Raw genomic sequence first — 13,463 nt, forward strand, 5'->3', positions numbered from 1 at the left:
TCTTCAAAGATATTGTTCTCTTGCAGGTAGAAACATAACTGGGCAGCGACAATCTTTTCTAAAATCTTAGACATAAATGGGAGATTTGAAATTGGTCTGTAATTCGATAGCGTGTTTGGATCCAGATTAGGTTTTTTAATGAGGGGCTTAATAACTGCTAACTTGAGGGATTTAGGGACGTGACCTAACGATAGTTAGGAGTTTAATAATATTGAGAAGAGGTTCACCAGTTGTATATAACACTTCCTACAGTAATTTAGTAGGAATTGGATCTAACCGACATGTTGTTGTTTTAGCTTTGGCAATAACATTATACAGCTCTTCCTGTCCTATACATGTAAAACAGTGTAGTTGTGGAGTTGAAGGTAACACTGTCTCAGGAGATGCTGTCAGAGGTTGAACTGCCACAATTGTTTTTCTAATTTTATCTATTTTTTCAATGAAGAAATCCATAAAGTCCTCACTACTAAACTGTGATGGAACACAATTTTCAGAGCCCTGATTTGTAGTTAGTTTAGCTACTGTACTGAAAAGGAATCTGGGATTGTTTTTGTTAATTTCTATGAGTTTGCTCAGGTGTTCAGCTTTAGCAGCTTTTAGCGCCTGTCTGTAGCTGAGCATACTGTCTTTATACGCAATTCTAAATACCTCTAATTTTGGGCATGCGTATGACTATTATACCAAGGTGCAGGTGCTTGTTCTCTAACCTTTTTTAACCGGATGGGGGCAACGGTGTCTAATGTGCTAGTGAGGATAAGGTCTATGTTGTTAGTTATTTCATCAAGATTATTAGCATTCATGGGTTTAGTGTGAAATTGAGATAAATCGGGCAGGTTATTTATGAATCTGTCCTTAGTGGTTGGAACAATAGTCCTACCAAGTCGATAACGTGGTGAAACACAGCTAATCTGCTCTACTGGTAGTGTGTACAGTATGAGGTAATGGTCTGTGATGTCATCACTCTGAGGTAAAATATCTATATCAGTGACGTCTGCTCCGTGGGATATTATTAAGTCTAATGTGTGGTTAAAGCGATGAGTTGGTCTGGTGACGTTTTGTTTAACCCCAAAAGAGTTTAATAAGTTGACAAATGATAATCCTAGAGCATCGTTTACATCATCTTCATGAATGTTAAAATCTCCTACAAGCAGCACTTTATTAAAATTGATCAAGAGATCTGATAGAAAACAAGCAAACTCTTGAAGAAAATCAGCATAGGGCCCTGGGGGGTCTGTACACTGTTACCAGAGCGAGTTTTCTATGCATGTCTGAAAGTACAACTTTAAGAACGAGCACTTCAAATGATTTAAAGCTGAATCCTAATATCTGACTAACATTAAGAGAGGCACTATAAATGATAGCTACACCCCCCCCACGACCAGTTTGATGGGGCTCATGCTTATAAACATATCCTGATGGTGTAGACTCATTTAGGCCCATATAATCACCTGGTTTAATACATGTCTCAGTGAGACAGAGTGCAGCGAGATTATTATCTGTGATAATGTCATTTATAATCAGTGCTTTGGGTGCAAGTGACCTAATGTTTAAAAGACCAAACTTTAGAACTTCGTTGATTGTTTATCTGGCATTTTTCAGTTTTAACTGTAATAAGATTATTTCTGGATCTTGTGTATTTAATTTTTGGTTTTACTATATAAGAAATAGATATGGTTTCTATAAACTGGGCTGTGTGCTCACTTGTAACTATTTGGTCTGTAGTATGCGTGTTCTCATAGTTGAAGATTTCCTGATGTCTGTGGTGTGAAGTATCCTAGAGATGTTATCTGATAGCACTGCTGCTCCAACTCTGCTGGGGTGCAGGCCATCAGGGCGGAAGAACCTAGGACGCTCCCAGAAACAGTTCCAGTTATTAACAAAGAGAAGTTTATGTTCTCGACACCATGACTGAAACCATTCATTTAGAGCTAAAAGTATACTAAACTTCTTAGCCCCTCGCTGGTAAGTGGGAAGAGGCCCTGACACTATGATCCTTGTTGTGGGCGATGTGCTGCGTACCGTCTCCACCAGGATCCTGAAATCCCTCTTTAAGATCTCCGTTTGCCTCAGCCTGTTGTCGTTCGCTCCAGCATGGAGAACAACCGCTCCGAAGTTCTCGTTCAGGATCGCGGGTGCCTGCGCAGCGACATCGAGAACACGAGCACCAGGAAAGCAGCGAGTGTGCACCTTACCTTTGGCTCTGGTAGCGCGGACAATGGAATCTCAGAGAATCACAGTGTCGCGTTCCGTCTCGCGGAGAGGGGCGAAGCGGTTCTTGGTCGAGATCTCGAAGGCCCGTAGTGGTGGCGGGGGAGACGTCCTCGACCGGGGCTTGGCTTGTCTCTTCCGCTGCTGCCGCATCCAGGGTCCGTGTTGCACCGGTGCCGGAGTTGTAGGTGCACTGGGTCTGGGCAGAGAAACGCGCGGAGTTGTCAAATTGTCAGCCCCAGACCTGAATCCCTCATCCATCTCTTGTGGCAGGTCAGCCTGGTATGCCTGCAACACACTCATCTTGTGGAGGCAACCCACAGCCTGAACCGCTGCTGCGTAAGCCTTGCCTACAAGGACTGTCTCAATGGTTTAGTAGGCAGTACCTTAGTGCTTAGTGACTTAGCGATAATGCTATACCGGGAGAGAGATAGCTAGCTAGCGTCTCTTGCACCTAAGCATCACCCCATAGCCGCGCTCCTTGAATCCTGCTCGTGGGGAAAAGGTACGGGCCGTGTAAGGGGTCTCCTAGGACCTGGGCATCTCGGTGTGCAGGTCGGGGAAGAATGGTAGGCCCCGGTGTAGAGGCTGTGACGCGGGGCGCAGAAAACGCTCATTAAGCTCACTGGGCGTGCACTGCTTCCACTGCTATTTCTAGCTTGGACATGGTCAGCGTCGCTACCTCCAGGAGCTCCTCATACAGCACAGGCTGTGAGAAATCAGTGGGCTTGCTAGCCCCCCAAATTTCTTCCTTCTCAGAGGAAAAAATATGGCGCACCACGCTACTCAGAAGAAAACGGCGTGCGTCGAATGAACGCTCGACCCGGCAGGAGAGGCCAGAGAGGACTCATAAGTCTCTGTGTCTTCTGCTAGATCTGTGAGCCCCACGACTTCCGGCGCCGCTTTGCCTCGGCCACTCTGAATCACACCTGATTCAGAGCGTGGACAACGCGAAGCATTCCCAAAGCGTTTCAACGCAGCTCGAGTTCCTGAAAGGGAAGATTAGGCTAGATTTCTAATGTAATGTATGATATAAATTATAATAAAAATTGTTCATATGGGATTTATTTTTCACAATATACACTACTAAAGCCTAAATCTTATAAATTTTAACAAATGGCGGTAAAATGTATGATATGGGATTCTCTCCTACAGGACTATGTTTATCCAGATGCAAAAGACAGACAGTTCCTGCATTACTTCTACAAAGGTGCCAGAAGACAGAAATTTAACGTGGAGAAATATAATATGCTCAAAGACGAGCTGGCTTTGGTACGTTGATTTTGGAGCTAATTTCAAATGAGCTGTTTAATTTTCAAAACTTTTTTCTAATCAATAATTTTTTTTATTGTTGTTTGTTCTCTTTTTTTAGGTAGAGGAAGACTTGAGGCGTTTGCGCAACCCGAATCAACTTCAAATACCAGTGGAACAAATTGAGCCCAACCGTAATGCTGCACTTCCGTGAACATTATACAATTAATACTGGTGTTCATTAAATCTGTTTACAGATATTATTTCATGGCCTGCATTTAGAAAACACCATATTTATTGCAGTAATAAACATTTTTTGGAATAACTAAATATTAAAATAAAGCCTTCTACTTCCATTCTTCCTGTATACTATTTGTTTTTTACATTTGACATTTGTGACCACTTGTAGTAAGTACCGTGTCTTTGCATAAGCATTCACTTCCCTTGAATTCATCCTTATCCAGGATTATGTGTCATGAATCTTGGATAATATAAGGATATGCTCGGGGGAGGTGGTAGCTCAATTGTTGAGGTTCTGGATTACTAATCAGAAGGTCAGCAATTCCAGCCCCGGGGTCACCAATCTACCACCCTTTGAGCCCTTGTGAGCGAAGCCCTTAACACTCTGTGTTCCAGGAGCACTGTTTAACGGCTGACCCTTGCACTCTGATCCCAGCTTCCTAACATTGCTGGGATATGCAAAGAAAGAATTTTACTGTGCTATTAAGTGTCAAGCATAAAGCACCTTTCTTTCTTTCTGAGCAGTCTGCTTTCCAGTATGTGTTATTGTTTTTAATAATATGGCCACTTATATTCAAAGCAGTTTTTTTTTATAGAGGAAAAAAAATTTTTTGGAAGGAATTATAAAACTTTTTTCAAAACTAAAAATAGATATTTTTTAAACCCATATTCTTTTAATAAATCTATATTCCATTTGCAATAAAATAAACATGAAATGTTTAATCTGGGAATTTATACCATTTTAAGGAAAATATTAGTTCATTTTGAATTTGATAGCTGCATCAGTTCTCAAAAGGTTAGGACAGGGCCATGCTTACCACAGTTTAGCGTCTTGTCTTTTGTCCACATACATCTGGAAACTGAGGAGATCAGATGCTCAACAGTTCTGGATGTCCTTTGTTGTATTCTTCATTTCATGATGTGCCAAATGTTTTCAAATCATGAAAGGTCTAGACTGCAGGCAGGTCAGTTCAGCACCTGGACAGAACCATTTCCACTTTGCCTCAGTACATTTTAAATGAGCTTTGGCAAGAGAATATGTCAGTGTTTCTGGATCGTGTTTACGCATGCCGCCTTCTAGGCATGATCGAGATTTAATTTGCATTTGTGGATGACATAGAAAACTGTTCACAGACCATGATTTCTGAAGGTGTTAATGAGCCTATGCAGTGATGTCTATTACAGAAACATGACTGTTTTAAATGCAGTGTCCCTGACGGCCTGAAGATTGATTTTTTTCCCTTGTCCCTTGTGCGCAGAGATTTCTCCAGATTCTTTGAAACTTTTTGATATGTACTGTAAATTATTATCTTTTCAACTGTTTTGCAATCTTATGTTGAGGGACATTATTCTAATTTCTTTCCACAATTTGTAGACACAGACTTTCACAGATTGGCCATCTTTAATTCTGAGAGACTTTTGTCTTTCTAAGATACATTATTTATACCCAATCATCTTACTGACCTGTTGTCAATTATCAAAATTTTTCTCCAACTGTTTCATTTTAATAACAGACTTTTGTTGTTCTGTCCCAACTTTTTAAAAAAAATGTTGCAGCTATCAAATAAAAAATGGCCTTATTCTTTCCTTAAATTGGTACATTTCCTCAGTTTAAACATTTGATGTTTTCTATATTTTATTGTGAATGAAATATGGGTCTATTTAATTTGCAAATCATTTTATTGTTTTTAATTACATTTTACAGTGTCCCAACTTTATGGAATTGGGGTTGGAAATTAATTAAATGTATTTTGTTAAGTTGATTTTTTAATGTACTTTTAATTAAATAAAAATTAAGTGATGCATATTTAATTAAAACATTTCTTAGTTCATTTATAACGTAATAGAACCTGTTTTTTCCAGGGTACAGGCAGGTGGCTTGCCCTAATCTTACACAGATAAGAAAATGTTTTATTATGATAATAGACCAGGATATTGACTAAGCTTTACACCCATAACTAAACCAAAAGCAAATATCCAGGTAACAATGGTTTAATGTTTACATAAAAACACACACTTGCACATTACTATTTTTAATTAGTCATTTTAAACTACACATTAGCTGCATTTTAACTGTCAATAAAACTACAGAATGCTTTACAGAAAACAAATACATTTTATTATATATAATAAATGCACTTTTAAACAAGAAGTATTAACACTTATATGTCTTCTCTTATTATGTAACACCTTAATAACTTTAAGTAGCTATTAACAGTTAAAAACATTTTAATTGGCAGGATGTAATATAATAATTACCTTTTAAAACATAATTAACTTTGTGTTTGTAACTAAATATAAATTAGACATTAAGTATCATTAAGGAACATAAAGCTAAGTTCTATATACACTATGTAGTGCTATATATCACATTTAATTTTCAAAGTTGTTCATTAATATATTTATCCACAAATCATATCAATGCCATATCAAGTGTTATTAAGGGCGAAGGATCAAATTCTGTAGTATTTTAATGTAATGTTTAAACTGAATAGCACACAGTCATTTTGTTACTTCTTTCTTATCACTTTGAACCGAAGTAATTAAAATGTTGACTCAGTAACAAAGTCCACAGCAATCAGACAACCAGTCAAAAAATTCTAAATGCTAGAAAACCCTCAATAAAATGTTTTTTAGAGCCAACAAAACTGTGATGTTTCCAAGTTAAATAACTTTCAGCAGACATGAACAGAAATAAATAAAAGAATATGTACAGCACAGGTCAAAAGTTTGGACACACCTTCTCCTTTGATGTTTTTTCTTTTTATTATTTTAGTTTTATTGTACATTAATATTGAAGACATCCAAAAGAACATAGATGGAATTATGTAGTAAATAAAAAAGTATTAAACAATAAAGAATATGTTTTATATGTTATAGCTGAATTTAGCTTTGGTGACAGCTTGGCAAACTCATGACGTTCTCTCATCAGATTCACGAGATTGTCATATGTAATATGTTTAAATTTACAGTTGTGCCTTGTAACATTTATACATTTCTTGCCTTCTTAATGTGCTTTAAACCCCTAGTTGTCTTGTGTAAAGGAAAGGGTGAGAGCGCCTACAAAGCTACAACAACTGTACTGAACAAATCAATATTAAGTCAAAAAACACTCAGTTAAATAAAGAAAAAAGACAGTCTTTCATTACTTAAAAAAAAGGCCAGTCAATCTGAAAAATCTCAAGAACTTTAATTCCCAAGTACTGTATTCCCAAGTGCATTCACCAAAACCATCAAATGCTATGATGAAACAGGCTCTCATGAGGACCACCACAGGAAAGGAAGTACAAGAGTTACCTTTGCTGCAAAATCATTTGGTCTAAAGAGTCCAAATCTGATTGATTTTTGGTTCTAACCGCCATGTCAATATTAGACATACCGAGGGTGAATGGACGGTTCCTGAATCCCTGGTTCCCACTGTAACGAATCTAGGAGGAGGTTTGATGGTGTGTGGTGCATTGTTGATGACACTGTTGGTGACTTAGTCAAAATTAAGTCCACCCTTAACCAGAATAGCTACCATTATGCAACAACATGCCATCCCACCTGGTTTGCACTTAGTTTGACCGTAATTTGTTTTCCAAAAGGACAATGACCCCAAACACACCTCTGTGTTATGTATGAGCTGTTCATCCAAGAAGCAGAGTGATAGAGTGCTGCATCAGATGATCTGGCCTCCAGGGTCACACAATCCACATCCAGTTGAGATGGTTCAGTATGAGTTCAACCGGAGAGTGAAAAAAAGCATCTGGGATTAGTTGAATTAAATGCTTTGCCCAAACATTTTGGTGTGATGTAATGTCTGCAAATCTTTATTGATATGACATCTACAGAGCAGATATTTTTCCTAGCTAACTCAAATATGCGTAAATATGAGGCCCTTTGTACCACCACAATTTAAGTAAAAAATGTATCCCTAATTAATGAATCCCTTTGTAACAAAACCCTGTGAAATCTGGATTTGTGCTCTATAATTTTTCCCACAGTATACGTTTTGCATTGAAAGACTATATGAAATAAAAAAATAACATAACTGTCAGTCAGCATGCATACATGTGTTTCTGGTTGTGATATATATATATATATATATCTATATCAATAAACCTTTTAAACAAACCTGTTCTCACTCCAGACATATTTTTATTTACGATCTGGTGGTTTCTAGGATCTTGTTTTTCTTTTCTCTTGTTTCTCCTTTTTCCCCCACCAGATGTCGTCAGAGTGTTCCTGAGTTTCACATTAGTATCTCAGTGCTTCCACATGTGCCCCGCAGCCCTGTGTGTATTTATTTCCCCTTTTTTGTCTGAGTCTCTTCTTGTTCGTTGTGTGGTCCGTTTCCAGAGTTCGTTTCTACATGTGGGTTCCAGAGATGGCAAAAGTACACATATCCTTCACTCAAGTTACAGTAAAGAGGTTTGGCTCTGACATGAACTTAGGTAAAATAAAAACATGACTACTACATGTTTTAGTGGTATCTGGGCCTCACATCATATATACAGGGTTATTCAAAAAGAATATACCAATTTCATTACGCAATATTTTTTTAAGAAAAAGTAATACAAAACTCCAGCCAAGTCACAAGTATTATACTCACAATCAACTTTTATGTAAATGATTATAAATAAACTGACTCATTCTATGACGATGCCCAAGAACTGAAGCAATGCATCATGATATCAGTTCATTCTTTTTGATTAACCCTGTATATTAATACAAAAGAATTTCAAATTATGTTATTTAATGAATGATCCCAGCTGAAGAACGACCATATAGATCACAAGCAGAACAAAGATCATGATTAAATGATCTGGAAAGTCTCTGTTCTCGGACTCCCTCTGTCTCATTCATGTTAACCACAGACTTCTTTTTTCCTTCTGCCTTGCACGTTGTTAGCTTCGTAATCTAGCTTACATCTGTGGTGTGTGAGAGGAAATTATACACGTGTGGTAGATTAAAAAAGCTGCGCAATTACAAGATATTGGTTGATATCGCCAAATGAGAAGAAAAAATATTGATTATTGATTCACCAAATAGATTAAAACTGAAGTAACGAGCCTCATTTTAAAATGTAAGAAGTACAAAGTACAGATATTTGTGTAAAAAATTTCACAGCTGACCCCAGTTTGAGCTTCGACCTTAACATTATGGAAGCATGAGCAAGCAAATTCAGTTCTCTTAATTATAAATAGTTATAAACACAAACACAAACTATGTGTGCAAGTGTGTGTATGAAAGACACACACTTACAAACTATGTGTGCAAGTGTGTGTATGAAAGACACACACTTACAAACTATGTGTGCAAGTGTGTGTATGAAAGACACACACTTACAAACTATGTGTGCAAGTGTGTGTATGAAAGACACACACTTACAAACTATGTGTGCAAGTGTGTGTATGAAAGACACACACTTGCACACATAGTTTGTAAGTGTGTGCAAGTGTGTGTCTTTCATACACACCCAAAATACATTCAATAAAAGCCTTTTGTGCTATCAATTCAAGTGAAAATGAAATCAATTCTTAGCTTTGTAAAAAAACTATACGACAGTTGGACTTGTGTTTATGAATTTTTATTATGATTTAGCTAAAACAGTAGTGCTGGCTGTAATTCACATTAGCATACATTATACTAACGAATAACAAATCATTTACAGGTGAATGTATGGCAGATTATAACCTAAGCCTAATGATTAATGAAAGCAGAATACATATGATGATATGTAGTTGTGGTCTTTTAGTAGCTTCTGGAGTTCTGCTAAATGTAACTCATCATATATTATGTTGTTGCAAAAATGTTTATTGATTGTTAAGTGATTAGTGGTGAACAGTAATACATTAGAAATGAATACTTTACAAATTCTTGGGCCTAAAATAGAGTCTTTTAGTCAGCAAGGAGGTGAAACAGGGCATCTGTTTTTCATTCTTAAAACCATCCCCGTTTGCAGTATGCTGGGAAACCTTCAGGTTGACCAATGTTAGGAGCTCGGTAAACTCAATAGTTGAACCGTGCTGTTGCAGTGTTGTACATAAATCCTGAATGTATAGCCCACCATGAATTTCATTACGAAATGAAACAAATCCTGTTTAGAGAAGAAAGAAATCAAATCAGCCTTAGATATGACCAGCCATTATACACTATAAAGCCCTAAGTCTGATGGTGTTCTGTGAGTTGGATGTAGCAAATATATTTTTTAAGATAAAATAAGATGTGTGTGATTCAGACTTTCTATTAATCTTTTTTATACTTACCTGGTGCTACTGAGTAGCACATGAGGAAATCTGCCCCTGCTGGGATGGTGTAGATGTTAGCTGCTTCCTCCACCACTTCATCATCACTGTACCCTGCCATCATGCCCGTCACGGCATCTTCATATTTGTTACCAGCACATGCCTGTAGATTTGGGCATACAATAAGTATGTATCCACACCAATATCTGTATTATTTATTATATATTATTTATATCTGTATTTTATATAATAAAGAGAAAGTGATGATGATGTTAATGTAAACACAGTCACCTGGAAGATGAAGATCTTGGGTTTCCCTACAAGGCTCTTGCACTCATCCCCTCTAAAGAAATCTGTTATATTTTTAATTTTTAATATTTTAATCTTAGCATCACAGGCTTCGATTTCCCCTTCATCCCCATGACTCAGGAAAATACAAACAAAAGAGTCAGCATCTGCATGGTTGGCTGTGGCAGCTGTTGTTTGAATAAAGTTAATAATGTTAATGAAAAACTTTAAAATCAATTAAATCAGTCCTAAGAAACACATTTAAGTTTGATACACAGTACCTTTACGTATTTCCTTTAGCACGTCTGCCTTTTTTTTGTTATTGTGACAGTGTACTTCAAACCCTAAGGCTTGAAATCTGAATGAAAGCAATGGAAAGTAGCCGAGGTTATAAGACAATAGTTCTCTGTATAGTAGTTTGCTTTTTGAAGCTATTTAATGCTAGGGAATTTGTGGGATTTGTCCTGTCTGGCAATATATAAGCTCATTTTAAGAATACATGAACAAATAAACATGTGTCTTCTATACATCAATATACACATTTAATGTACATAAATATTAGGTTTTTTTTTTTTTTTTTTTTTTTTTATGTTTGTTTTCGCTCACCTTTCTGTAAGGTTGTCCCTGTCTTTATTTGTGCCCCAACGCTTTTTGAAGCTTGTGATTCATTTTGTACTCCATTGTTGGATCTGTTTTACAATAAATTAAAAATACATAAAAAGCCTCAGAAATATACACAAGGCAAAAATAGTGCACAATTATTCAGCATCAGAGTCAAAAGAAAGTTTATTTGTTTAAGATGCTCTATATTTTAGCAATCTACATCTGAAACAAGACTTCTTTAAGTACTGGAGCAAAAAGTCACTATTAGGTGATATATACTAAAAAAGCAGCCCTTTTTAAAACATTTCTAACATTGAAGTTAACATAAAAAGTCAATTCAAAATTAAATGGCATATAGTGTATAAAGTACAAAACTGTATAAAATTTTAAGAATTATTATTAAATGAAAACTTGAAAAGTTACTTAAAGTCTGCCAGTAAACAAATGATCAAATGAGTGGTGTTTCTTCACACCATTGTTATGCTGATGATACCCAACTATATATCTCATCTAAACCAGGCGATACAGCTCAATTAACCTGGATAACTGAGTGTGTTAAGGAAATAAGAGATTGGATGACCCATAACTTTCTACTTTTAAATTCTGATAAGACAGAGATTTTGCTCATCGGCCCAAAAACTAGTATACAGAAGCTCCAGCATCTCAACCTGCATTTAGACGGATGTTCTGTAACCACTAGTTCAACAGTGAAAGACCTGGAAGTTATTTTAGACAGCAACTTATCTTTTAAAAATCATATGAACCAAGTTACAAAAACAGCCTTCTTTCACCATAGAAATATTTCTAAGCTAAGAAATATGTTGTCTATATCCGATGCAGAGAAGCTCGTCCATGCGTTTATGACCTCCAGAATAGACTACTGTAATGCATTACTAGGTGGATGTCCTGCGTCATTATTAAACAAGCTTCAGTTAGTTCAGAATGCGGCAGCAAGAGTTCTTACAAGGTCAAGAAAATATGATCACATAACCCCAATCTTATCGTCCCTACATTGGCTTCCTGTTAAGTTTCGAATAGACTACAAACTACTACTTCTCACTTATAAAGCACTAAATGGTTTGGCTCCCATGTATCTCTCCAGTCTTTTAACACGCTACAATCCGTCACGCTCCCTGAGATCTCAAAACTCTGGGCTTCTAGTAGTTCCTAGAATAGCAAAGTCCACTAAAGGTGGTAGAGCATTTTCACATTTAGCTCCTAAACTCTGGAATAGTCTTCCTGACAGTGTTCGGGGCTCAGACACACTCACCCAGTTTAAGTGCAGATTAAAAACATATCTTTTTAGCAAAGCATACACATAACACACATCACATCATAACCTTGTGCTCCAGAACATCTGATCACCTGCACATTATCAACTTGTGCTGTTAATATCATGAACAGCAGCTACGCTAATTCCTCTCCACTGCTTCTCTTTCTCTCCCCATCCTGAGGCTTCCTGAGGTTTGGCCAGCTCCAGTCACGTCCCACCTCATGAAGATTATGGACTTTAAAGAAGTAGATGCCGAACTCGCAAACATCCTGAACCATCTAGAGACAGACCAGTGCGAATTGGTTCCCACTGCATGTGTGGAGTTTGACATTGGACCTCCTGAAGTGTTTAAAGGTTCTGGCATGGAGAAGCTGTTGCTGGATCTGTGATGATCACAGATGTTGGGCTCAGTAGCTCCTACTTTTATAACATGGACTGTAGAAAGAACATTTACTTATAATCTTATACTCCAGTACTCATGTTAGTTCTCACTCTCCAGTGTTCTGTACAGTTGAAAAATTTATGATCAAACTCTTGATGTCACCCAAATAAGGATGGGTTCCCCTTTTGAGTCTGGGTCCTCTCAAGGTTTCTTCCTCATTACATCTAAAGGAGTTTTTACTTGCCACAGTCACCATGGCTTGCTCATTAGGGATAAATGCACACCATTCACCTTGACTGTTGGTTTCTGTAAAGCTGCTTTGAGACAATGTCTGTTGTGAAAAGCGCTATAGAAATAAACTTGACTTGACTTGACTTGACTAATTCACTGCAACCTTTTAACAGGCAGTGTGAAAGAATGTATTCTTATAGTACTGTTTGACTGGTACCACCTTCTTTCAGGGTAAGAGATAAGTATACTTCAAGGCTCTGTTCTGGCACGTTCTGGTACTCTTCTCTGTTCTGGCACTGAGGTGGTGGAATGAACTTTCCTTGAAGAGCAGCGTTATTGGCCATCTTTGAGTGATGAGTAAAGACCTTCCTCTTCCTGAAATACTTAAACTAATACTTTTCCAGGTTTGCTTTGTCTTTTACAAAAAAATAAAAAAATCCTCTCAACAAAGTTGTAGGCTGATTTACCTTAAGTTTGTAATCTAGCATACCAGTGGAGATCTATTTATTGATAGAGATTAAAAGCACTTTTGTATGTCGCTCTGGACAAGGTCATCTGCTAAATGGCATAAATGTAATGAAAATGTTGCATTGGAATAGCACCACCTACTAAAGAAATTCACTGGAAAAAATGATGGTCCCACTAAAAAAACAAACAAAAAAAACATATATATTAATTGGTATTGTTTTCCTTTACTTTTTTCTTTACATTTTCCTTGCCTTGGGTTCTTTAGACCTAAAGGATTAGAACATTAAAC

General features: G+C 37.1%; 2 protein-coding genes across 2 annotated transcripts in view; one reads left to right on the forward strand and one right to left on the reverse strand.

Moving 5' to 3' along the window:
• Nucleotides 1–3,815, forward strand: part of LOC124401894 (calcium uniporter protein, mitochondrial-like) — a 23,843-nt gene extending 20,028 nt beyond the window's left edge. Inside the window, exons 7-8 of the mRNA XM_046874447.1 lie at nt 3,364–3,480; nt 3,581–3,815. Coding sequence (XP_046730403.1) covers nt 3,364–3,480; nt 3,581–3,673 — 210 coding nt within the window. The 3' untranslated portion in view covers nt 3,674–3,815. The remainder of the gene's footprint in view (nt 1–3,363; nt 3,481–3,580) is intronic.
• Nucleotides 3,816–9,551: 5,736 nt separating this feature from the next.
• On the reverse strand, nt 9,552–13,050 carry LOC124397373 (caspase-6-like). The gene is made up of 6 exons (XM_046866961.1): nt 12,955–13,050; nt 10,824–10,864; nt 10,499–10,575; nt 10,221–10,405; nt 9,951–10,092; nt 9,552–9,781 (listed from the first exon to the last, which is right to left on the reverse strand). Exons 1-6 carry the CDS (start codon nt 13,048–13,050, stop codon nt 9,552–9,554), a joined length of 771 nt encoding a protein of 256 aa, XP_046722917.1.
• Nucleotides 13,051–13,463: the final 413 nt, after the last annotated feature.

This window comes from Silurus meridionalis, chromosome 2, assembly GCF_014805685.1.
Source record: "Silurus meridionalis isolate SWU-2019-XX chromosome 2, ASM1480568v1, whole genome shotgun sequence".
Lineage (NCBI taxonomy): Eukaryota > Metazoa > Chordata > Actinopteri > Siluriformes > Siluridae > Silurus > Silurus meridionalis.

Bases quoted from the DNA above. Each gene is read 5' to 3' on its own strand.
- LOC124397373 (XM_046866961.1), bottom strand. From the start codon at position 13,050: ATGGCCAATAACGCTGCTCTTCAAGGAAAGTTCATTCCACCACCTCAG. The intron at 10,406-10,498 runs GTACTGTGTATC...TTCAAACAACAG, and splicing joins GCTAAAGGAAATACGTAAAG to CTGCCACAGCCAACCATGCA. The intron at 10,093-10,220 runs GTGACTGTGTTT...CCAAATCTACAG, and splicing joins CCAAGATCTTCATCTTCCAG to GCATGTGCTGGTAACAAATA.